We start from the raw sequence: 19,051 nt of genomic DNA on the forward strand, positions 1-19,051 counted from the left end.
TATAGTAGCACAAAGAGCCTAACTGCAAACCAGATCCCCTGAATACTTGGTCATACTGGAATCATTTAAGACGACAGGATGAAAATATCCTGTGCTGAATAATTAAGATAATATTACATTCATCTCCATTAAAGTGCGATAATTGTAACAATTAATTACTTATATAGACTATTAATTAGACCTACCCTCAGTTACTGGTTTAGCTTTCCACTCACAGGTGCCATTTGGAGATAACATATAAATAGATTTCATGTTAGGTCTAAGAAATATCTAATGCACATTCCCAGCCTGCCAAATTGACTGCAGAGCTTGTCCATACTTTAAATCCTGCTCTGTTAACATCCATGTGCACTTACATTGTTATTAACTTTTAGAGTTATTCTCATCGCCAGCAGCTGATCAGCAGATTGGATAAAACCACCGTGCTGAAACAGAATACCTCTATAATTTTGTAGTTGTTTAATACCTCTATCACATGCAGCATTTCTGATTGGATGCAAGGGAGGGCCTGCTGAAGAGAAAAAATAAAAAGGGATGGACCCAAAATAATGATTTAATACTTTTGCAGGGTACTGTACTTGAGTGCAAACAGTATCTGCATTTCCATGGTGGACGATAAACAGTGACAGCACAACATGCACAAGTAGCAGAATGGCTGATATATGCCGCTCCCCCATACCTAATGATATTGCAACAGATCATTTAAGGTATTCTCTCTCTCATTGGGGGTTTTCTGCCTCCAGGACGTAAACGTTAAATGAGCATTGTTCTGTCACGGATTCGTTAAAATGAAATGTGACCCCCTTGAGAGCCACAGTACTGTAAGGGGTTTGACAGATGCTCCACTTTAGCTGTGTATATATATATGTGTGGGTGTATGTTTGTGTTTGTGTAGCCAAACTGGGCCAAAGTATAAAACCAACTTTGTTTCCGAGGGATATTTTTCCTTCAATTGTTTCCTCGCATCTACCTCTTCCCCCATTTATTACCTTCTTCAATCTAGAATAAATTCAACCTGACATCTGCTATTTGCCATCATTGGCCGTCAGACCTAGTCTTTATGATACAATGTCTTTAAACCAAAAACACTGTTTTAGTTCCAGCATTGTTGCCTAATTGACCTCCTTTCTTTCATGAAGCTGTATTATTTTCTTTTGTCTCTGTGTCCACGCTATGTGTACATGATAGACACTGTGTACGTTATTTAAGACAGATGTTAGTTACTTTTGTTGCAGTTACTTTCTGTTTGATCTAGACTAAGGGAACCAATTCATATGCACATATCAACCCACCCCCAACTTTAAACTCTCCCCTCTTCACCCACAACAAGGTGCCTTAGCCGACAGCTGGGTTGACCAGGCTGGCTGCCTGTCTTCAGACCTCCCTTTCTCTCCCAGCGTAAATTCGATGATCAGTCGCCATGCAAGCCAGCTTGCAGCCAGCCCTGATGACCCACCTGACATTTGGCCTAGCCGAGAGAGCACCGCCTATGCTGGGGGTGATGAAAGGGATACAGAGGGGTTGGACCGAAAACAGAAAAAGAAGAAGAAAAGGCGACAGAAAGATGAAGGATCTTACGAGAACCTGGAGAGCAGGGGTCACCCTGAGATGCAAGCACTGGGAGAAAACACTCCCCCGACAGAGGAGTTCTTCCAGAGAATTGGCCCAAGGCGGGATAGAGGAGAGGGAGGCTGGGAGGAGCAACTTGGGAAGAGTGGAGGCCGAGGGAAGAAGGGGAAGAGCAGGAAGAAGCTTCCAGAGGAGTGGGGAGTGATGGCAGAACCATTTGTTCCTTCGTCTGCAGCCACTTCTCAGATGACAGAGGAGGTGATGATGGATTTAGGGAGTTCAGCTCCGGAAAACCTGGAGGCCTCATTCACAGAAGTGGACACCAGCCATAGTCCCTGGAAAAAGGAGGTCTACCCAGATGAAGATCTGGTTCCTGCCCCCCTGTCCGAAGACCTGTTCTCCCCAACAGGTGCTCCTATTGGTCCACTGGCTCTGAACAGCGAGCTGAAAGCTACAGCAGCTCCGTTCACCATGCCCTCAACTGCCAACAATGCAACACTTGGTTTGTCTCCAATGACAACTCACCTTGGTGATGAAGTTGATCTCGTGATGGAATCCGAGAATGCCAGTTTGGGCAACAACAGCCAGGCCTTTTCTCCATCTTTCTCTCGAGACGATGAAGTGTCTGGTGACTTAGTTGACAGCGGGATGTTTGGCAATACCAGTTCCCTCCAAGAGTCATGTATGCATGTCATGCCTGAGGAAGACACCTCGGCCTTCAGCCCTGCCTCTCAGTCAAGTCCTGGTGTTTCACCCAAGGGTGAGGTGTTAGCCTCAGCTCCACCTCTTTCACCGTCAGATGCGTCGTGGCTCCTGAACGACTCGCAGGTTAGCAGCAACAGCGAGATTTTTGACTTCAGTGACATCGGCCCTTCATGTCCTCCTCTGCCCTTAGGCTTGTCCTTTAACACCCCAAGCCCAGCACCTCTCCGCTCCCCCAAAACCACAGCACAGGAATTCCAACAGAAAGAGCACAAAAATGAAACATCGTCCCAGAAACAATCCAAGAAGTCTCGTTCTTCATCGTCCTCATCCTCAGTGAAGAGTCCCACCTCGCCAGGAGCAAAGAAGCTCCCTCTGCAGGCGTCCCCTGTCCTGAGCCCCTCTTCCCCTCCATCGGTCAGCCCTCTGGATATTCCAGGATCTGGTCTTAACCCTGCAGCTAAGCCCTTCTTTCCCAGCTTTGCTGACCCCTTGGAGGAGCCAGCTGCGGTCCCTCCACCTGCCCCCACCATTGAAGGTTGGTTGCAGTCAACCCAGGACAACGTAGAGGTTAAATATAGAGTAACTAACAGAACAATACATTATGCATGACCTTCTATCCAGCTTCAGTAGTTTAGAAATTTGAAATTCATTAGAAATTAGGTAGATAAATTAGACCCTTTTTCATTGTTTCTTGCATGGACACATTTGTCTTGGCTGGGACGTTTTGGCGTGTCTAATATGGTGGGTTTTTGAGTGACTAATGTTCGCATGGACTCAAGTGATGACCAACTGGGGCTGTGCATTGGCTTGACCTTTATCTGCGGTTCCCCATGATTCACTGCTGGGATGTTCTCACGATTAACAGGGTTGCTGTTGACAGGTGTGCTGCAACTAACCAATCACCGAGTCTTTCTCTCTAGCGACACCCCTAGGCCTCTTCACCACATGAAAACCCTCCTTCTCTGTTTCTCTTCTGTCCATGTGATTGTGTTAACACTGTAGTCGTGCTGTAGTCTCTTTGCACCCGGGTGTGAGGTGTCACTCTGTCTTCTTCTCTGTCCAATTAACTCTTGGCTCCTCACTAGCTGCCTGTCTCTTTACAACTTCCTCTAGAAAAGACTTCCGATGGCTTTGTTGGTTTCCATGTTAACTCACCTTTGTTGGTATGCATCAACAGTTAACATCGTGCTGTGTCTCCTGAGACTAACTTTGACAATTTCAAATAGTAATTTGCTGTTTTTGTTGATTTTACTTTCCATGTTCTGTGATGATTGCTGCCTTGCTGCTTCTCCAACATAGGTGAGTCCTACTTTCAATCCTCCTGTGGCTTTGTTGTGTTTTGTTCATGCCTCATTATTGAGTTCCATCATTGGTATGCTAGCACAATGACAGATGGAAGACACAAACAGTTGAGAGCTTCTTGACACATTTCAGCAACAAGGTGACAGTCGCCAAGAACATAAATGAGATGCGACCACAGTTCATGGGGGTTGTCGGGCTTTGCTGTGAGCCATTCATTCTCTGTGCACAAGTAACAAGTGCTTTCTTGCCATTCCAAGTGTTAAGTAAGTATCAATCAGTATAGGCCCTCGAGTGCCATCTGCTCCCTCTGGAAAGGCAGCAGGTTCTTGAGAAGTTCTTTCTGGTGTCGACAGTCTCTTCAATTTGAAGATGATTCGTTTTTGGATTCATCAGACTATGGCTTGTGAAATGCGGTGGAGCAGTTTGCCCCTTTTCTGTTGTGTTGCGTAACCTTATATAAGATAACAAGCTTTATGTACTGACCAATAGAATAATATTCATATAACATCTCATATAATAATGAATCTAAGCCAAAGTAGTGTCTTGGGCTAGGGAGCTAGAATTTCTGTCCAAAGCCAAAACTTTTGAAAAGTGGTTTGTGAACATATTTAAGATACACTTTTTCAAGGTAGCAACCATTTACATATCATAGGGTCCTTTAGGAGGAAATGTATAGCTTTAACTGATGTAAGTCAGACAAAGCTGTTCAACTGTACTAGGAACTAAAAGAAAGCTGTTGTTTGGCAGTCTTTTTGTAATGGAGAGTAGATTTGTAGCAGTGCAACTTAGTAAAGAAGGTTCCGCAGACCTGGGGGTGATGATGCTCTCAGAAGTTTTAAATAGAACAGTTTGAGATAATTTAAGTAAATTAGAATTAAGATTCAAGTCAAAGAGTTGAAAATGGAGCCGTTAATCAACTTTCTGTCCAGCTCTTGTTTTAATGTAGAGGGAATTCATTTTCAACTTGGAACTAACAAAGTTTACTAAAAATCAAATAGGTTTACACGTGTGCCTATGTATATGAGTGAGAATGTGGACGTCACCTGTATATGTTCATGTGTAGTGAGGCATCCATGTGACTATTATAGTTTGTGCGCTGTTCATGCATGTGTCATTACTTCCAATGTGTGTCTGCATAGGTGTGTGTGTGTGTGTTTGGACTTTTTCCAGAGTACCTGAAGTGTTTTGTGTGTATACTGCTGTGATTTGTGCAGATGCGCAGATCCAGAGGATTCATTTCCTTGTCCTTCCTGTCAGAACTTCCTGTCTCTGCCTCTCGTTGGAGGCTGTAATGAGGACTGAGCCTGCCTTTGGTGCACCACAGGAACAGCAGTGTTGAACCTGGCTATTAGGCAGCTTTGATCAATGCCCCCTACTTCCTTCCACAAGAACATAGGGGCTAGTGTTAGTATATTTGTGCCACTTGCTACTTCTGAGTGGAGGAAAATATCTGATTAGGTTGATTTATGCTGGTTGGGTTGAGTTTTAATCCCTGATACACACAGATTTGTTTTGTCTTTTGTGAATGTGGATATGTTTTGGTGATGTGTTTCTCTTATGCACGTGTGCGTTTGCTGTCAGTGCACGTTTCTGTGCACGTTGCAGCAAAATAGGAATCAGCACCATGTAAGACACATGGCACCATTAACTGTCTGATTTGATTTCCACGAAGGCTCTATATTGTGTGTGCGTGTGTGTGTTTCTTGGAGCATATATCTTTGCTTGTGTGGCTGTATGTTGCTTTTAAAGAGAGAACAAGAACACAGAATGCTGAACGCAGCTGGCTCTGTTTGCCCTTTGTGTAATGAGACCCTTTGTCAGTTCCAGGGTGGGTCTTTGTCACCCAGAGTGATATTTAAGCCTTGTAAAAAAGATAAGAAGGCATGTGGAGCACATTGAAAAAAACAAGAGGAGAGAATTAAGAGGGTCACAGAGAGGGGTGTACAAAATAAGAGTGAGGTAAATGCATGGAGGAAAACTGCTGAAACACAATAAACTGGAGTTAGTAATAGTATGTTTTTCATTTATTTTGAGAGAAACTTAAGGATGTAAAAGAGGAGGACAGAGATAAGAAGGGAGAAAAGAGGATTCTGTGGCAGACTTGTGGGACAGATTGAGGGATATGCAGAGGTGAAAGAATGCTGTTAAGAGGGGATGGGTGTGAAAGAAATATATAAATAAGAGTAAAAAATGAAAAGGAGATGTGTGGCTGGAGATGGAGAATGATATAAACCTTTGGGAGACATATGTTTAAAATACTGAGGTCCAGATGGTAATAAAACAAAATTTATCGAAAAAACAAAGGCAAAAGGTGAATGGGGTGTGAATACATATCAGCCCTCCACAGTGTGGTGGTAGATCCTCTTCATCAACATCTGTCATTGTGAAAAGGAAATATGTAAAATTCTAATTTGTTGTTGTGTCTATTCAAATCTGGATTAGTTTACGTCTAAAAGTCAAAACATCCTGAACTGCAGAGGGTTTAAAGGGATTTTGCTGTCAACCCTCCTACCTACAGGCTGGGCTATTAATACCCTCGGTACCCAACCCTACTTAGGACACACAACATACCCAGCTCTGTGCTTATGTGCCATTCCAGTTATCAGTGCAAAGGTTAAGAGAAGTTTTGGTTGTGACACAGCAGCTCCCTTACAGACTGTGGGTTGCGCACACAGACGCACATACACACACACATTCAAGCACAATAACACCCACACCACATGCTATACCCCACTCCTTTCCATTCTCACTAAGTAGGTAATAAACTTAAAGGACTGCAACCAAGATTGCATACTATATAGCTGTCAATTGTGCATAAATGCACATACGACTTTAGGGTTAGGGTTTCTTCTCTTGTCTCTCACATCGCAAAACAGGGGCGTAACATGTTTTTATTTTTATTTTATAGATGGATCTCTGTGGTCACATAAACTACATACGTAAACGTGACTCTATTTCAGGACTACTACTACTGCAGGCATGCATGTATAGAACGTATCAGTGCTATCCGCTGTTATTTAGGCTCCTTTCATTGGCTGTTAGATGATAGCCCATAAGGGACATCTGTACAGTATGGCCCCTTCCCTGGACAAGAGACCATGAGCTAATGCCTTTTGACGGCTTTAGGGATGTGTTGAGATTTTGCCTCATTGGTGCCACTGTAACAGCCAACAGCTCACTGTTGGAGAGGAATGTGAGTCACTCTGCGTTATTTGTTCAGATGACGCTTCAGGAACAGATTCTCACCCCATACAGAGATTGCCCCATGCCAGCTGTGTGGGCTGCACATTAGATTTGATATATGTCAATATTGACAAAAAAACAGGCATATCAACTCAGGCAGTGGAAACTTTGGTGAGTTAAGTGCAGTTCGTCTCCTACATTGTAAGCATCTGTAAATATGATGCATCGTGTATTTGAGTTGCTTTTCCAAGATTTTCTGGAAACGAGGTAAGCTTGTGTTAGTGTTGACAACAGTTTTTCACATCTGTATGCTTGCAAAATCTAGGTTTCTTAAGACAAAGGCTTTGTGTTTTTGTATTACCAGAAATAATCTGTAACCACCTATGATGATACACTTCACTGGTTAGCTGGCAGGGGGTGGTGCCGGATGCTGACCCCTATACCGGCTGGATAAAACCATATCTATAGACAAAGTCAGTGTTCAAGTTATTCAGACCTTGAATAAGATTTTTCTTTGTGTTACAGTTTGGCTTAAAGGACAGAGAAATCGTGCAATTTCATTCCATGACTGTAGAGAACAATATCTCTAATGACATAAGCAGACTTTTTTCCACAATACAAATTTCAACACAGAAAACAGTCACATATCCTGTCAATTTAAATATCAGTTAGCTTTCTCCATCACAAATGTTTCCTTTTCCACTTTTTGCTCAAACACATAGGTCAACCATCAGAACACATACATGTGCCCCCCTCCTCTGACCAGCCTCCAAAATTTTGAATCATGGCATTATAATTAGATCATGGCTATGTTGTGACATTACCTAGCTGACTTTAACAATAGATCAGCTTTGTTCATGATGGACAACCAAACTGGTTGTCATCTGTGTCCATCTGTGTCAATCCCGTTATCGCGATATCTCCGGAACGTCCAGAGGTAATTTATTCAAATGATTACAATTTAGTGATCTAAAGTCAGATGTCTTTGTCACTTAAGCCTCACCAAACAAGTTTTGGATGTTTAACTTTTACAAATGATGGTCACATACACATGTGTTAAGAATTCATTCTAGTCTTTATTACACGTTATAAGAGTCTGAAAAGAACCTGAACCATCCATAGTTTGACTTGGATCTATGAGCAAAACTCACAATACACTAACAGAATAATGAAAGCGATGCTATACTATAATACAAGACATCAACAGCAGTTTCTGTCTTGATTGTAGCCAATATATTTATACTTAGTGTATGTATGCTTGTGTTTGTCTCTCTCGCTTCATCAGAAGACATTCTCTTTGATTATTAAAATGGCTCTTATGACTTATAATTGGTGGACCTGAAGAAAACTTAGACTCTGTCCATGGTGCTGAATCTCTGTCAGAAGGGACATTCACTTCACCCATTACCCCAGTTATTTATACACAGAAAAGGAACATCACTACTCCTTTTCTATTAAACTGTAATGCATTATTATTATTATTTCTGAAATGTGGGATAAGACCACCCCTTTATCAAAAGTTTAGATGAACAGTTTACCATTTTAGACACTTATTAATCTTTCCTGTAGTCCTTGAAAACCTTATTTCTATAAAAAGGTGTTGACCTGTTTCCCAGTTAAGTAGAGCAGAGTTAAGGCCGGCGCATGGTTCTGCAACTGCGGCTTTTCACGCAGTTTTGTCGATGGACTTGTTTCATTATCGTTCACCCAGGGTTGCGCGTGTTGCAAAGCAATTCACCGCCAGAACAATGACCTTAGAGAAGATTTAGCTTAAAAAAATGATTAAATGTATCCCTAGACTAAAGTTTTTGAGAACAGAAGAAGCCAAGCCACTCCCCAGGCAGACAGACTTCAGACAGACTCAAGAGATATCAAGAAAACAGAACAACTGGAACAGACAGATTTGAGGCAACGCATTGTCCTGAAACACACAGGACAAAAAAGCAGGGAGATAAACAAACAGAGTGACTGGGAGGTTAAGACCGGAACTGATTTATGGATGCAGATGAAGACAGAGGGAGAGAGAGAGACAGACATACATACAACAAGTTTCAAACAGGTAAGACATCAACTTAAGAGACCCTTGTAGACAGATAGGCAGATAAAGAAAGTAAGACTATGTGCATGAAACAGTGAAAGAGGTAAATACAGGGATATGTAGACAGAGCTACCATAAGACATACAGTACTTTGAGATACAATCATATTTAACGCTATTGTCAACATAGAATTGTGTTGTCATTTTTGAGTGTTTAGAGTATGATGCAGAAGTACTGGGAAAAAGTATTTTCCACAACCACACATTTGTAGTATAGTTAGATATTTCAATACAAAACCGCTTTCATAGTAGTGAACAATAAATTGGAAATGCTAGTGTATAGTCTTCAATCACCAGATCTTAAACCAGTATAATTACTGTGGGAGAAAGTCAATCCTTTCCCCAAAAAATTGTTCAAGCATTTAAATGTACATCAATCACCAAATATTTTGGATGGTTGGTTTACAAAGTATATTTTCCTCATCCAAACCAAGCTCAATCAGGCTAATGCTAAGGGGATGGGATATAATATGAATGTGTATGTACACTGTTGACATTTGCCTCTAGACCTCGTCTCTACCCTGACAACACACAGTTCTGCAAGGCAGTCAATGGGAAGCGGCTAATATAATCCAAGCGTAATGGGTTTGCACTATGTTGTTGTTGTGAAACTAGTGTAGTAGTAGTGTATAGCTTCAAAAGTGTTAGATGTGTAAACTTTCAACACAGAGGCTACATATAAAAGAACACTTTAAAGGGTTGATTGGATTATTTGAACACAGAGACATATGCTTGAGTACTTAACTGACTCTCTTATAATACGTTCATTGTGAAAGTCAGCTATAAAAACTGAACCTGTCATTTTTTAGATTGGATACATCTGCAAGTATAGAAACATCGCATCAGTTGTTTTTGCTTTGAAATAATGCAGGACTCTGAGACAGACTCTCTACACACAGACAAGCAGGCACTGTGCAGGGCTTCCATGTCTGGAGAACAGCTCTGTTTGTTGGTTTGTATACACACATAACTTTGGACAACTCAAGAACGTTGAAAGTCTTCATGTGATAGTGAAACTTTCACAACATCCTACTTTGTAACTTTTTAAACACTAATTTTGTCTGTCTAACCCAAGTGTTTCGCTATTTAACAGTGACAAAGGAGCTTCGCGTATCGTCTTAAGTACCAAACGGTTGATGTGTGATGTGTGAACGACTTTCTTTATAAACTTCTGATAAAGGCCTAATTAGTATTTTCAAGTTTTGCTTGAAAGACAGAGACACAAAGTGCTTTTGAGGGAGGGACAAGAGGAGGAGAAGAAACATGGAGGAGGGGTTGCTATAGAGACTAAGGATCAGTTCTTGTTGCCGTAGGAACACCAACAGATGCTGGACTTAATGAGACACTAGACTGACAAGGCCGTTACTGATGGACATAAACAAAACTAGGACATGGACATAAACAACAACATAGACCTACAAATTCTAAAAGTTACTGCGAACTTGCGAACATTTCATTACTTGCGAACATTTAATTTTATCGGCTACGCACTTGGCCTGGGCCCAGGGAAGTGCAGTGCGTAGTTTGGTGAGATTTAGGACATGCAATATGTTTAAAATTGAATAAACAAATTCAGTTTCATATTTTTTTCTTAATAATTAATTCTAAAAGTTTCATTGGGATAAACCAGGAAGGATAAACCAAAACCTCACTCTGCACCATAGACTGTTAATAAAAAGCTCTGCACACAACGTCCAGCACAAATGAACTATAAAAACTTTATAAAGTGACAGTCTCTTGTCATACTGTTTGAGGACTCACTGATGACAAGGAATAATTCTGAAGTAGCTCCTGAACATTAACATTGTACAAAAGAACAGCCTATTCCAAAAATACAAGTTTAGAACAGGCCCTGCATAGTGACAATAATGCAGCAAAAAAATGTCAGAGCTCCAGCTTAACTTTTATAAGGGACTCATACAGAACCAGAGAGAGCAGGAATAATACTGTTTGGGATTTTGTGGTATAGGGTTTTAGAAGTGATTCCACTGCACAAACCTCAGTGGGAGGTTGTCAAAAACAGCACAGTTTCCCTTTGTCAGCAACTTAATTATGTAATACAAGTAAACAAGACTGGTCACTGGTGCAAATCATCTGTACCAGTCTGTGAAATATATTCAAAAACCAACAGGCAGCAAGAGACAGAGATGAAGAGTGAGGAGGGATACAGATTTACCACAGGACCGTCAAAGAACAGCAGGAGCTAAGCACCAGACAATCAAAGCGCTCACATTCTGCCCTGCGCTTTGCAAAGTTCAAATTCCTAGCATGTGTGTTTCAGTGAGTATAGAAATGAACATTCAATAGAAATTGAAAGCTGTATTTTAGTCAGTGGAGGAGAAGAGAGAAATACTGTGGGGCAGGGAATGAGCTGCAAATGGGAATAATCTTCCAGCAGCCTGAAGAACAGCAAACAGGATGGAGTGATACTAAAGAGCAGCCAGCCTGCATGGTGCTGAAGGGGTTTTTCTTTCTTTCAGCCCGCATGAGTGATACTCAATTTGCTGTAAAATGCAAAGTCACTACTAGATGCAAAAAAAATGTACACAGTGAACCTTTAATAACACATAAAATATAAAATATAATCTACGTAAAGTTATGTTCTGACCTTCAATTTGTATGTGTTGGGGCCAGACCCAGTCTTAAAAGGCAGTGACACACCCTTATATGTTTTTCAGGTCACCGTTTTAAATCTGTACTGCATCATGTGCTATATCCTATAATAATACATTTTTGATACTTCCTGTGCTTCACGTGTCTGTATCGCGATAACATAGTAGCAGCCGTAGATATGAATCTCACGCTTAACATTTTCATTTACATTATTTTAATTTCCCCTGTCCCATCAGCTGTTAGTTTTAGGAGCCAGGTCCAGTGCTCTGTACGACTGTGGTTCCTCGTGGTCAACGGCCTCAGTGTCCTCTGGGATAATGAAGCTGATGGTTGGAGAAGCAGAATGGCTTTCCATGTGTTTACAGCTCACGTGTAATGGACACTTGATGGTGGTGACGGCAGACGCTGTAACCACAGCAGGGTCTGAGATTGTAATTGTTTTGTCTTCATGACAGAGAGGTCAGTGGGTGAAGCAGATGTGGCTACATTAGCTGAAGGCGCCAGATTCATTTATTATGAATGATGAACTTAGATCAGGCGATTGCAGCCGCTTCACAGGGAATAGTTGAGCTGCTGGTTATTATGTCATTAATTAATAAATATGAATGAGACTATCTCCTCACTCTGTTATGGGCTGTTTAGGCAAATAAAGTAATTTTGTCATCAACACTTGATGACAATGCATATCAGATGGATAAACTGGGGGGAAGGTATGGCACCAGTATTTCAGGCTCTGGGTTTTCACTGGGTACTCTGGTTTTCTCTACAGACCAATGACATGCAGCTTAGGTTCACTGGAGACTATTAACTGCCCGAGAGTGTGAATGTGAGGGTGGGTATTTGTCGCTATATAATGGACTAACTATAAGTCCAGGGTGCACCCCCACCTCTCGCTCAATGATAGCTGGGTTTGGCTCTAACCCCCCACCATGACTCTTAAAGGACAAGCGTTATATAATAATGGATGTATGAATGAATAATATGGTATTAGGGGTAGATGCAAACCCAAACCTGATGTGAGGTGATTGACTGAAGTGAAGTGAAGTGAAATCAACACAGCTTTCATAACTCGTGTTTTCACATCCACAGTTTAATGTCTCACAGGTTTTTCCTTAATGTTGTTTGTTTGTTGTAACAAACACAGGAGCGGGAATAGACATGATAGGCTTATTTATTGCTAGGTTATTATTATTCAATCATAGACAGAATTTGCTTGATTTTAGTTTTCATGCTACAACCATAATTGTCTCAAACAATGTAAAGATCTAAGGTGAGATATTTAACGTTTGTTTCAAATCTAGCGTCAAGGTGTATGGGATAGCGTAATTAAAATATTCATAGTCATTTTAATGAACTGAATGAAGCAGAATGATGCCAGCACTAATGTACTGTAAAGGGCATGTGTATTTCTCTGTGATATATTTTAGTGAGGTATAGATCTTCACATTCATCCCTCATTCATCTCTTCATCATCAGACTTTCTTGCTTGATGTATACAATTAATACAAAGATGCCACTGACTGAAGATAATTCTTTGGCTTGTGGCAAGACGCAGAGTACATTAGCATAGTGATAGACCATCCCTGGGGTATGTTACATGTGAATAACCCTCACCCTCCTCACTTTCACACTTACACTCACACACACACACACACACACACACACACACACACACACACACACACACACACACACACACACTCACACTCACACACACACTGTTGGCTTTCACTTTGCCATCCACCCTCCCTCCATCAGCCCATGATTCTTCAGACAAAACCCCCACCCTCACCACCAAACATGCCCCGAACCATTTCCCCCAACCCCCCATGTGGCTAGAGTCAGTACACTGATGAGGAACCATCCAGTTACCATAGCAACAGGAGGCGGTTGCTTTGGCGACAAAAGGGAAGAGGGGCTTCCTCGATGTGTAGCGAGGAAGGCTGCGAAGGAGATGCGATCGAGCTATAAATAGACATCACTTTAAGACTGTCTGTCTCCCTCCATAAATTGTCTCTCCACCACTTCCCTCACGCCCACCGCTCCCCACACCACCATTACACCTATGATCATCACCTCTTCCTCCTGTTCCTGCTTTGAGTGATACATTTGAATCCTGAAAACCCCTGTCTATTTTCAGCTAACAGCAAAGGAATGTCTTCAATTTTTAGCAAACTTGCTGTCTGCCATTTTTAGAAATACCACAACTCATGGAAATCCTGCGTGGGAATGTATGTTTATTACACATTTTACACTGAAGCAGGATAGAAGCTGTTGGACGAGACAAGACGACCATGTTGGCTGATATAAACAACAAAACACCGATTTTTTGTGAGATAAATAACGTATTGAAAAAAAAACTGGTTACATCACTATAACTATAGGAGTGTTTTAACACATTACATGTTTTAATTGTTTTTGGTTTTTCCAGAAAGACAGTAGAGGTGAGCATTTCCTTTATGTACTGTATGTAAAGAAGGAGGACATCACTCCACTTCCTCCAATTTCAAAGATGAAGCCAAAATATCCTGGATACAAAGGCTACCATCATGCGTCTGTGATGTAAAGACACCAGAACATGTGGAGTGTTATAAGAACTACCTAAAATGACAGAAACCTTATCGAAGAAACATTTACTTAAAGGGTTTTTTAGCCCAGGTCCTGTTCACTAACATGGAGGAGGCAGGGTGTTATGACCTATATTGAAGGCAGTCCCCAGGGGGCGATTGAGATGTTTTAGCTTAACTTTTGGGAAGCAGTAATGTCGTCCATAAACCTTGAACAACAGACATTTTTGGAAAAACAGGGAAACCCAGATTGTGTGTTGTGGCTATTAAAGCACTGGTTTGTCCATATGCGGGTTACATAGGCCCAAACAAGACTGGGCTACGTCCGTTTGACACAAAGCAGCTGTGATGTTTACTGTTAACTCTGAAGCTAAAACAATTTTTCCAACAAGCACTGGAATAATAACACAGACTCGGTTATTAAACTGAAGCATCACCCTCCAATGAATCAAGCAGCAACAATTAAACCCATTGACTGGAACGAGCCGTGAGCAGCTCCAGAGAAACCGCATACATTACTGTTTGTGTTTCCCCCTTAACAGACTTATCACACATGCTGTTTAGTCATGCTAGCAGTGTGTGGTCTTGGAGATTGGCTGTGTCGATTTGGTCGGTACTCGGCTGTGGTCCAGCCTGAAAAATCTCAGCAAAGAAAGAGCGTACACTTATTTAATAACTAAACATCTACATGATAGATGAACATAACATCTTGTAGTGATATTTGTGCCCCCCCCCCCCAGGGTGCATCCTGATTTTTTTTTTTATCTCCTAACTTTTGTAGCTCCATCACCATGTCTACATTTCTATTTGGTTATGACTAACTTCAAATCCTTTAAAGGAGCTTCCAGCACAGGTATTTTAACAAATGACTGTGACAGACCTGAGTTACAGTTTCAAGCAAAGGAACCATGTCCCCAAATGTAAAACGTTTGCACTGTGGGAATCACATGGATTCCTTTTGGAATATAGTTTGTACAGTTTTGGAAATCTCATTATTTTGTTAAAACCAAGCTGGTTCCTGTCTGAATAAAGAACATCCCATAAAGGTGGCACGTGGCCTTTTAGTGGCCACAGATTTAGTATTTTCTGTTTGCCCTCATAATGGCCTGCACGGGTTATTAGGCACAGTCTTCCAGTCTGTCGTCCACTGGGATTATGTAACACTTTGAATAGTGTGTGTGTGTATGTTTGTGTCTTTGCCAGCCAACCAGTCAGACAGGGTGAGGTCATCTATTTGGTGGGATGTGTGTGTCTGTATTGTCCCCATCAGACTCTGGTGTCAGTTTTGTACAACAAGCAGCAATCAGACAGGGAGAGAACTTTGGAAAAAACCATGACAGATGTGATACACAGAGGCAGCAACTGTACCCCAGCCTCGAGCTTGTCTACCCACCTGTCCATGCCTCCTTCCCTCCCTGTCTGTCTGTGCAGGTGTGATGTGAAAAGAGTGACAGTCAGTGACTAATGTTGTGATGGAAGGATCAGGGTCATGTGACCAGACATGCAGTTTGGGGAATGGAACAGGCTCTAGCCGATGTGACAGTGCTGTGATTGAGATGGTTTGTGGCCGAAACATGCTCTCTAGCTGTGGTGTAGCTGCCTTTTAATGGTGTCCAAACATATAGGCGTCACCAGGAGCTGTTTGAAATGGACTGATGGCTGGACAGAACGTAGGGAGAAGGCACACCATGTGGGTTGAGAACAAAACCCACCGGAGTACGGACCCGAGCTAGCAGGTCAGCCTTGGGTAGCGCTGGAAACAGCAGTCATCCAGACGCAGCTAGTGGAAGGAGTTAAATTCCATAACCTGTGTATGTTTGGTCATTTTGGACCAAACAATATGGCTCCGGCTTCTCTGGCCTTCCCAAAACAGGATCAAAGCAGTGATTGTTGTCACTTAAGCCTGTTTTATTCTATTTTATTCTATTCTAAATACATGAATGCTGAGCGAATATCGTAAATCAAATTTGGCCAAAGTTGGATTCAACTTGAAGCAACACTAGGATTTGCTTTGCCAGAGGAAGTGAAGGTTTTATTTGCCCCTCGCTTGGGATAGTTGAAAGTTAAGCAGGAGGCGAAGGCTTGTGTGACCTGTCCCATCCAGTTCATTTTGCTCTATGGGCTGACATAGAAGTAAATAAGGTTAAGGTGAAGTTACCCTTTGGATAAGGATATGCATGTCTGCTGGGAAGTGGCTGTCAATGTATTTTACTGACGGTCAGCGTAACTGCTCTAAACCCAAACAAACCGCTAAATGAAGGTTAGAAAATGACCTTTACTGTTTTTGTCGGTGCAAAAACAAGATGCAGTGAATAAATCCAGACAGAAGCACCGTGCCCCTCAGCCATCTGTGTCGTCCTGCCCTGTCCTGTAACGGTGGCAGGATGTGACATGTGTGCACACACGGAATATCCACTGCTCTCATTCCACTCCAGCCTCCTTCATCCCCACTTCTTTATGTCTCTCTACCTCCCCCTCTTCCTGCCACTCCATCCTTTACCTACTTTCTCTTTTCTAGTAATTCTTCCTGATCCCCTATTTTTATTCTTCTTCATTCCTCCGGCTTGTCCTCCATTCGTTCCTCGATTCATCCTCACCCACAGTCCTGCCATCCCTCGCTCTTTCCCTGTTTGCCCTTCTGCTTGTTAAAAATCCTTGTTTTCTGCCAAAGTTCACCCTTTAGTCCAAAGACACAGCCACAGAAACGGCTGTAACTGGCGGCTATTTAGACTGGCACTGGTACCACTCCCCTGAATGGGAATGTGTTCTCAGACAGTCTCATAATTGAGAGTGCTGTGTGTTATTAATCCCCCATTACACATAGAACATATAATATTATCACAGCTAATCTATATATATACAGATGTGTTTGCATCTGTAACTTAATTAGAGGAAAGTAAGTGTGTGAAAGCAGATTGCATGTATTTATCATATTGTGCATTTTTGTGCAGATAATTATTTGTTTTTTCAGCGTGTATTATTCTTACCTATACCTGCAAGGACTTTACAGATGTGCAAGTGCCTTGTAATGCTTCCAAGGCCTTAATGTGAAACATCTGGAATGTTCAAGTTTAACTAACAGTTTTGGAAACATATGAACATTTGTGAAAGCCCTCGCTAAATAAATTCACATTTGCACATTCAGTGACAGGAAAATCCTTCTTTTTGCAGAATACTGGAGAATTACATCTTGTTTCTGTGACAACATTCCTGTACTTAAATTTGAATTAACAGCAGAATAAGAACAATGTTTTTCTTTAAAATACAAACAGAGCACCAGAGTGGTAACTAAGAAATATCTACGCATTGGCTCTACTGTGTTGAAATGTACATAATCCGGAGTGGGTCAACATGGAGGAAGTGTTGAGTTTGCTTAAACATTAAGCTCTAAACCAAAAACACAATCACATCGGAAAATAACCAGTGCATCATTAACTCACATTCTGTCCAGTAATAGTTTGCCAGTGTCATTTCATTTAAACAGAAATTGCGTTTTTTTTTAAACTATAGGTCACAATAAGCCAGAATGGAGCTCAATTAGTTTCTGTGCAGGTTGCCAAGCCGACCTTCTGTGAAATGCTATGTGATTATAATGTAAGTGCATGTATAGGCTTGTCTGTCTTTTATGAATATTCTATACGTGGTACGTGGCAGAATGACTACTCAGGTACATACACTGTGTGAGAACATGAATTATTTTTATGTATTTCTAGAGCTTGTGTGTGTGTGTGTGGGGAGGAAGGGGAGGGGGTGTGTGCTTGCGCGTGCATGCGCATTGTTTCGTCCACATATGAGCAGATTCGCTCTGACAGACGTCACAATGTCTTTACCAGAGGCTTCATTCCTCATCCATCTTCCGTATATCCACCTCTGGGTATCAACTTACATCTGAGAACATTGCTTCAGAACACACCACATGAGATGTGACTTTCCTCAGAATATACATCTGACTTTCCACAGTTTTGTGTGCAAAGTCGACCCACAGTTCATGATATTAGCTCTTTAGCCTTCACAGCTTCTGCTCTCTGATCTAATCCATCTTTCTTTTTTTCCAACCTGAAGGTTTTTAGCCATGAGTATCTTCTTAACATTAAACACAGCCCTGGATGAGACAAAATAGTAAAGGTACACAGTAACTAAGTACAGAGAAGGGGGGTAACAGGTCAGGTAGAGGAGAATATTACCTCGTAATCCATTGTTTGCTTCTGACATAGACTGTGAATGTACAGTATACATGCATGCATATGATGTCTATTGTCTTGAAAGGTCTTGAGTTCAAATTCACTCTCTCACCCAAAGCACTTCAGCCCTCACTCGATTCTCCCCAAGGGGAAGTCAGAGCTGCTTTTACCATGAAACAGAACTAGAGGGGGAAAAAAGGGTTGAGAGGAGAAAAACGAGGAGCGAAACAGAAAGCTTGAGGGGAGGGGTAATTACTCACTCCACCACTGTGGGTGGGATCTGCAAACTGGCTTTAGCCAATTGACAGCCACAACTTGGTCACATGACTGCCAGAATAATCAGTGAGAGAGAGAGAGAGAGAAAGGAGGGAACAAGGGAGAGAGCAGCACATTCAGTTCACCCTCAGCGTGTGATTGAGTTCAGACTGGAGACACAGCACTGAACACACACACACAGAGCGCTCCTGAGTGACTGGAGAAAAAGGAGCAACTGCACAGAACAACAAAGAGAAGAAGGAGAGAAGGGAAGAGAAGAGGTGAAGATTACCTGCAGACACCTGAGACTGAGACAAAGGCAGACCGTGAAACAAAGAAAGGGCAAGAAAGAGAATAGAAAGAGGGGACAGCATGTCTTCTCTTTCAGATCAGCAGCCTGGCTCACCTTTCTCCGAGTACAGTGATTTGTGTAAGGTTTCGTCCCTGACACCCACTGTGTCTGATCAGAGCTGGGATTGGCAGCACCCCTCAGCCAAGGACATGGGCACCCCGAGGAGCTTGGTGGTAGGCGATAGACCTCTGGCACAAACTGGACTCACAGACGAAGACAAGCTGTGC

General features: G+C 41.9%; 1 protein-coding gene across 5 annotated transcripts in view; it reads left to right on the top strand.

The window, feature by feature from the left end:
- Window positions 1-19,051, top strand: part of LOC133027187 (microtubule-associated protein 4) — a 98,113-nt gene that overhangs the window by 48,299 nt on the left and 30,763 nt on the right. For 4 of the 5 annotated variants that reach the window (XM_061094217.1, XM_061094218.1, XM_061094220.1 and 1 more), the window contains one exon: window positions 1,331-2,809. The exons of the other annotated variant lie outside the window; for it this stretch is intronic. In XM_061094217.1, the coding sequence (XP_060950200.1) occupies window positions 1,331-2,809 (1,479 nt within the window). The remainder of the gene's footprint in view (window positions 1-1,330; window positions 2,810-19,051) is intronic. 5 annotated transcript variants of the gene reach the window in all.

This window comes from Limanda limanda, chromosome 20, assembly GCF_963576545.1.
Source record: "Limanda limanda chromosome 20, fLimLim1.1, whole genome shotgun sequence".
Classification (NCBI taxonomy): domain Eukaryota; kingdom Metazoa; phylum Chordata; class Actinopteri; order Pleuronectiformes; family Pleuronectidae; genus Limanda; species Limanda limanda.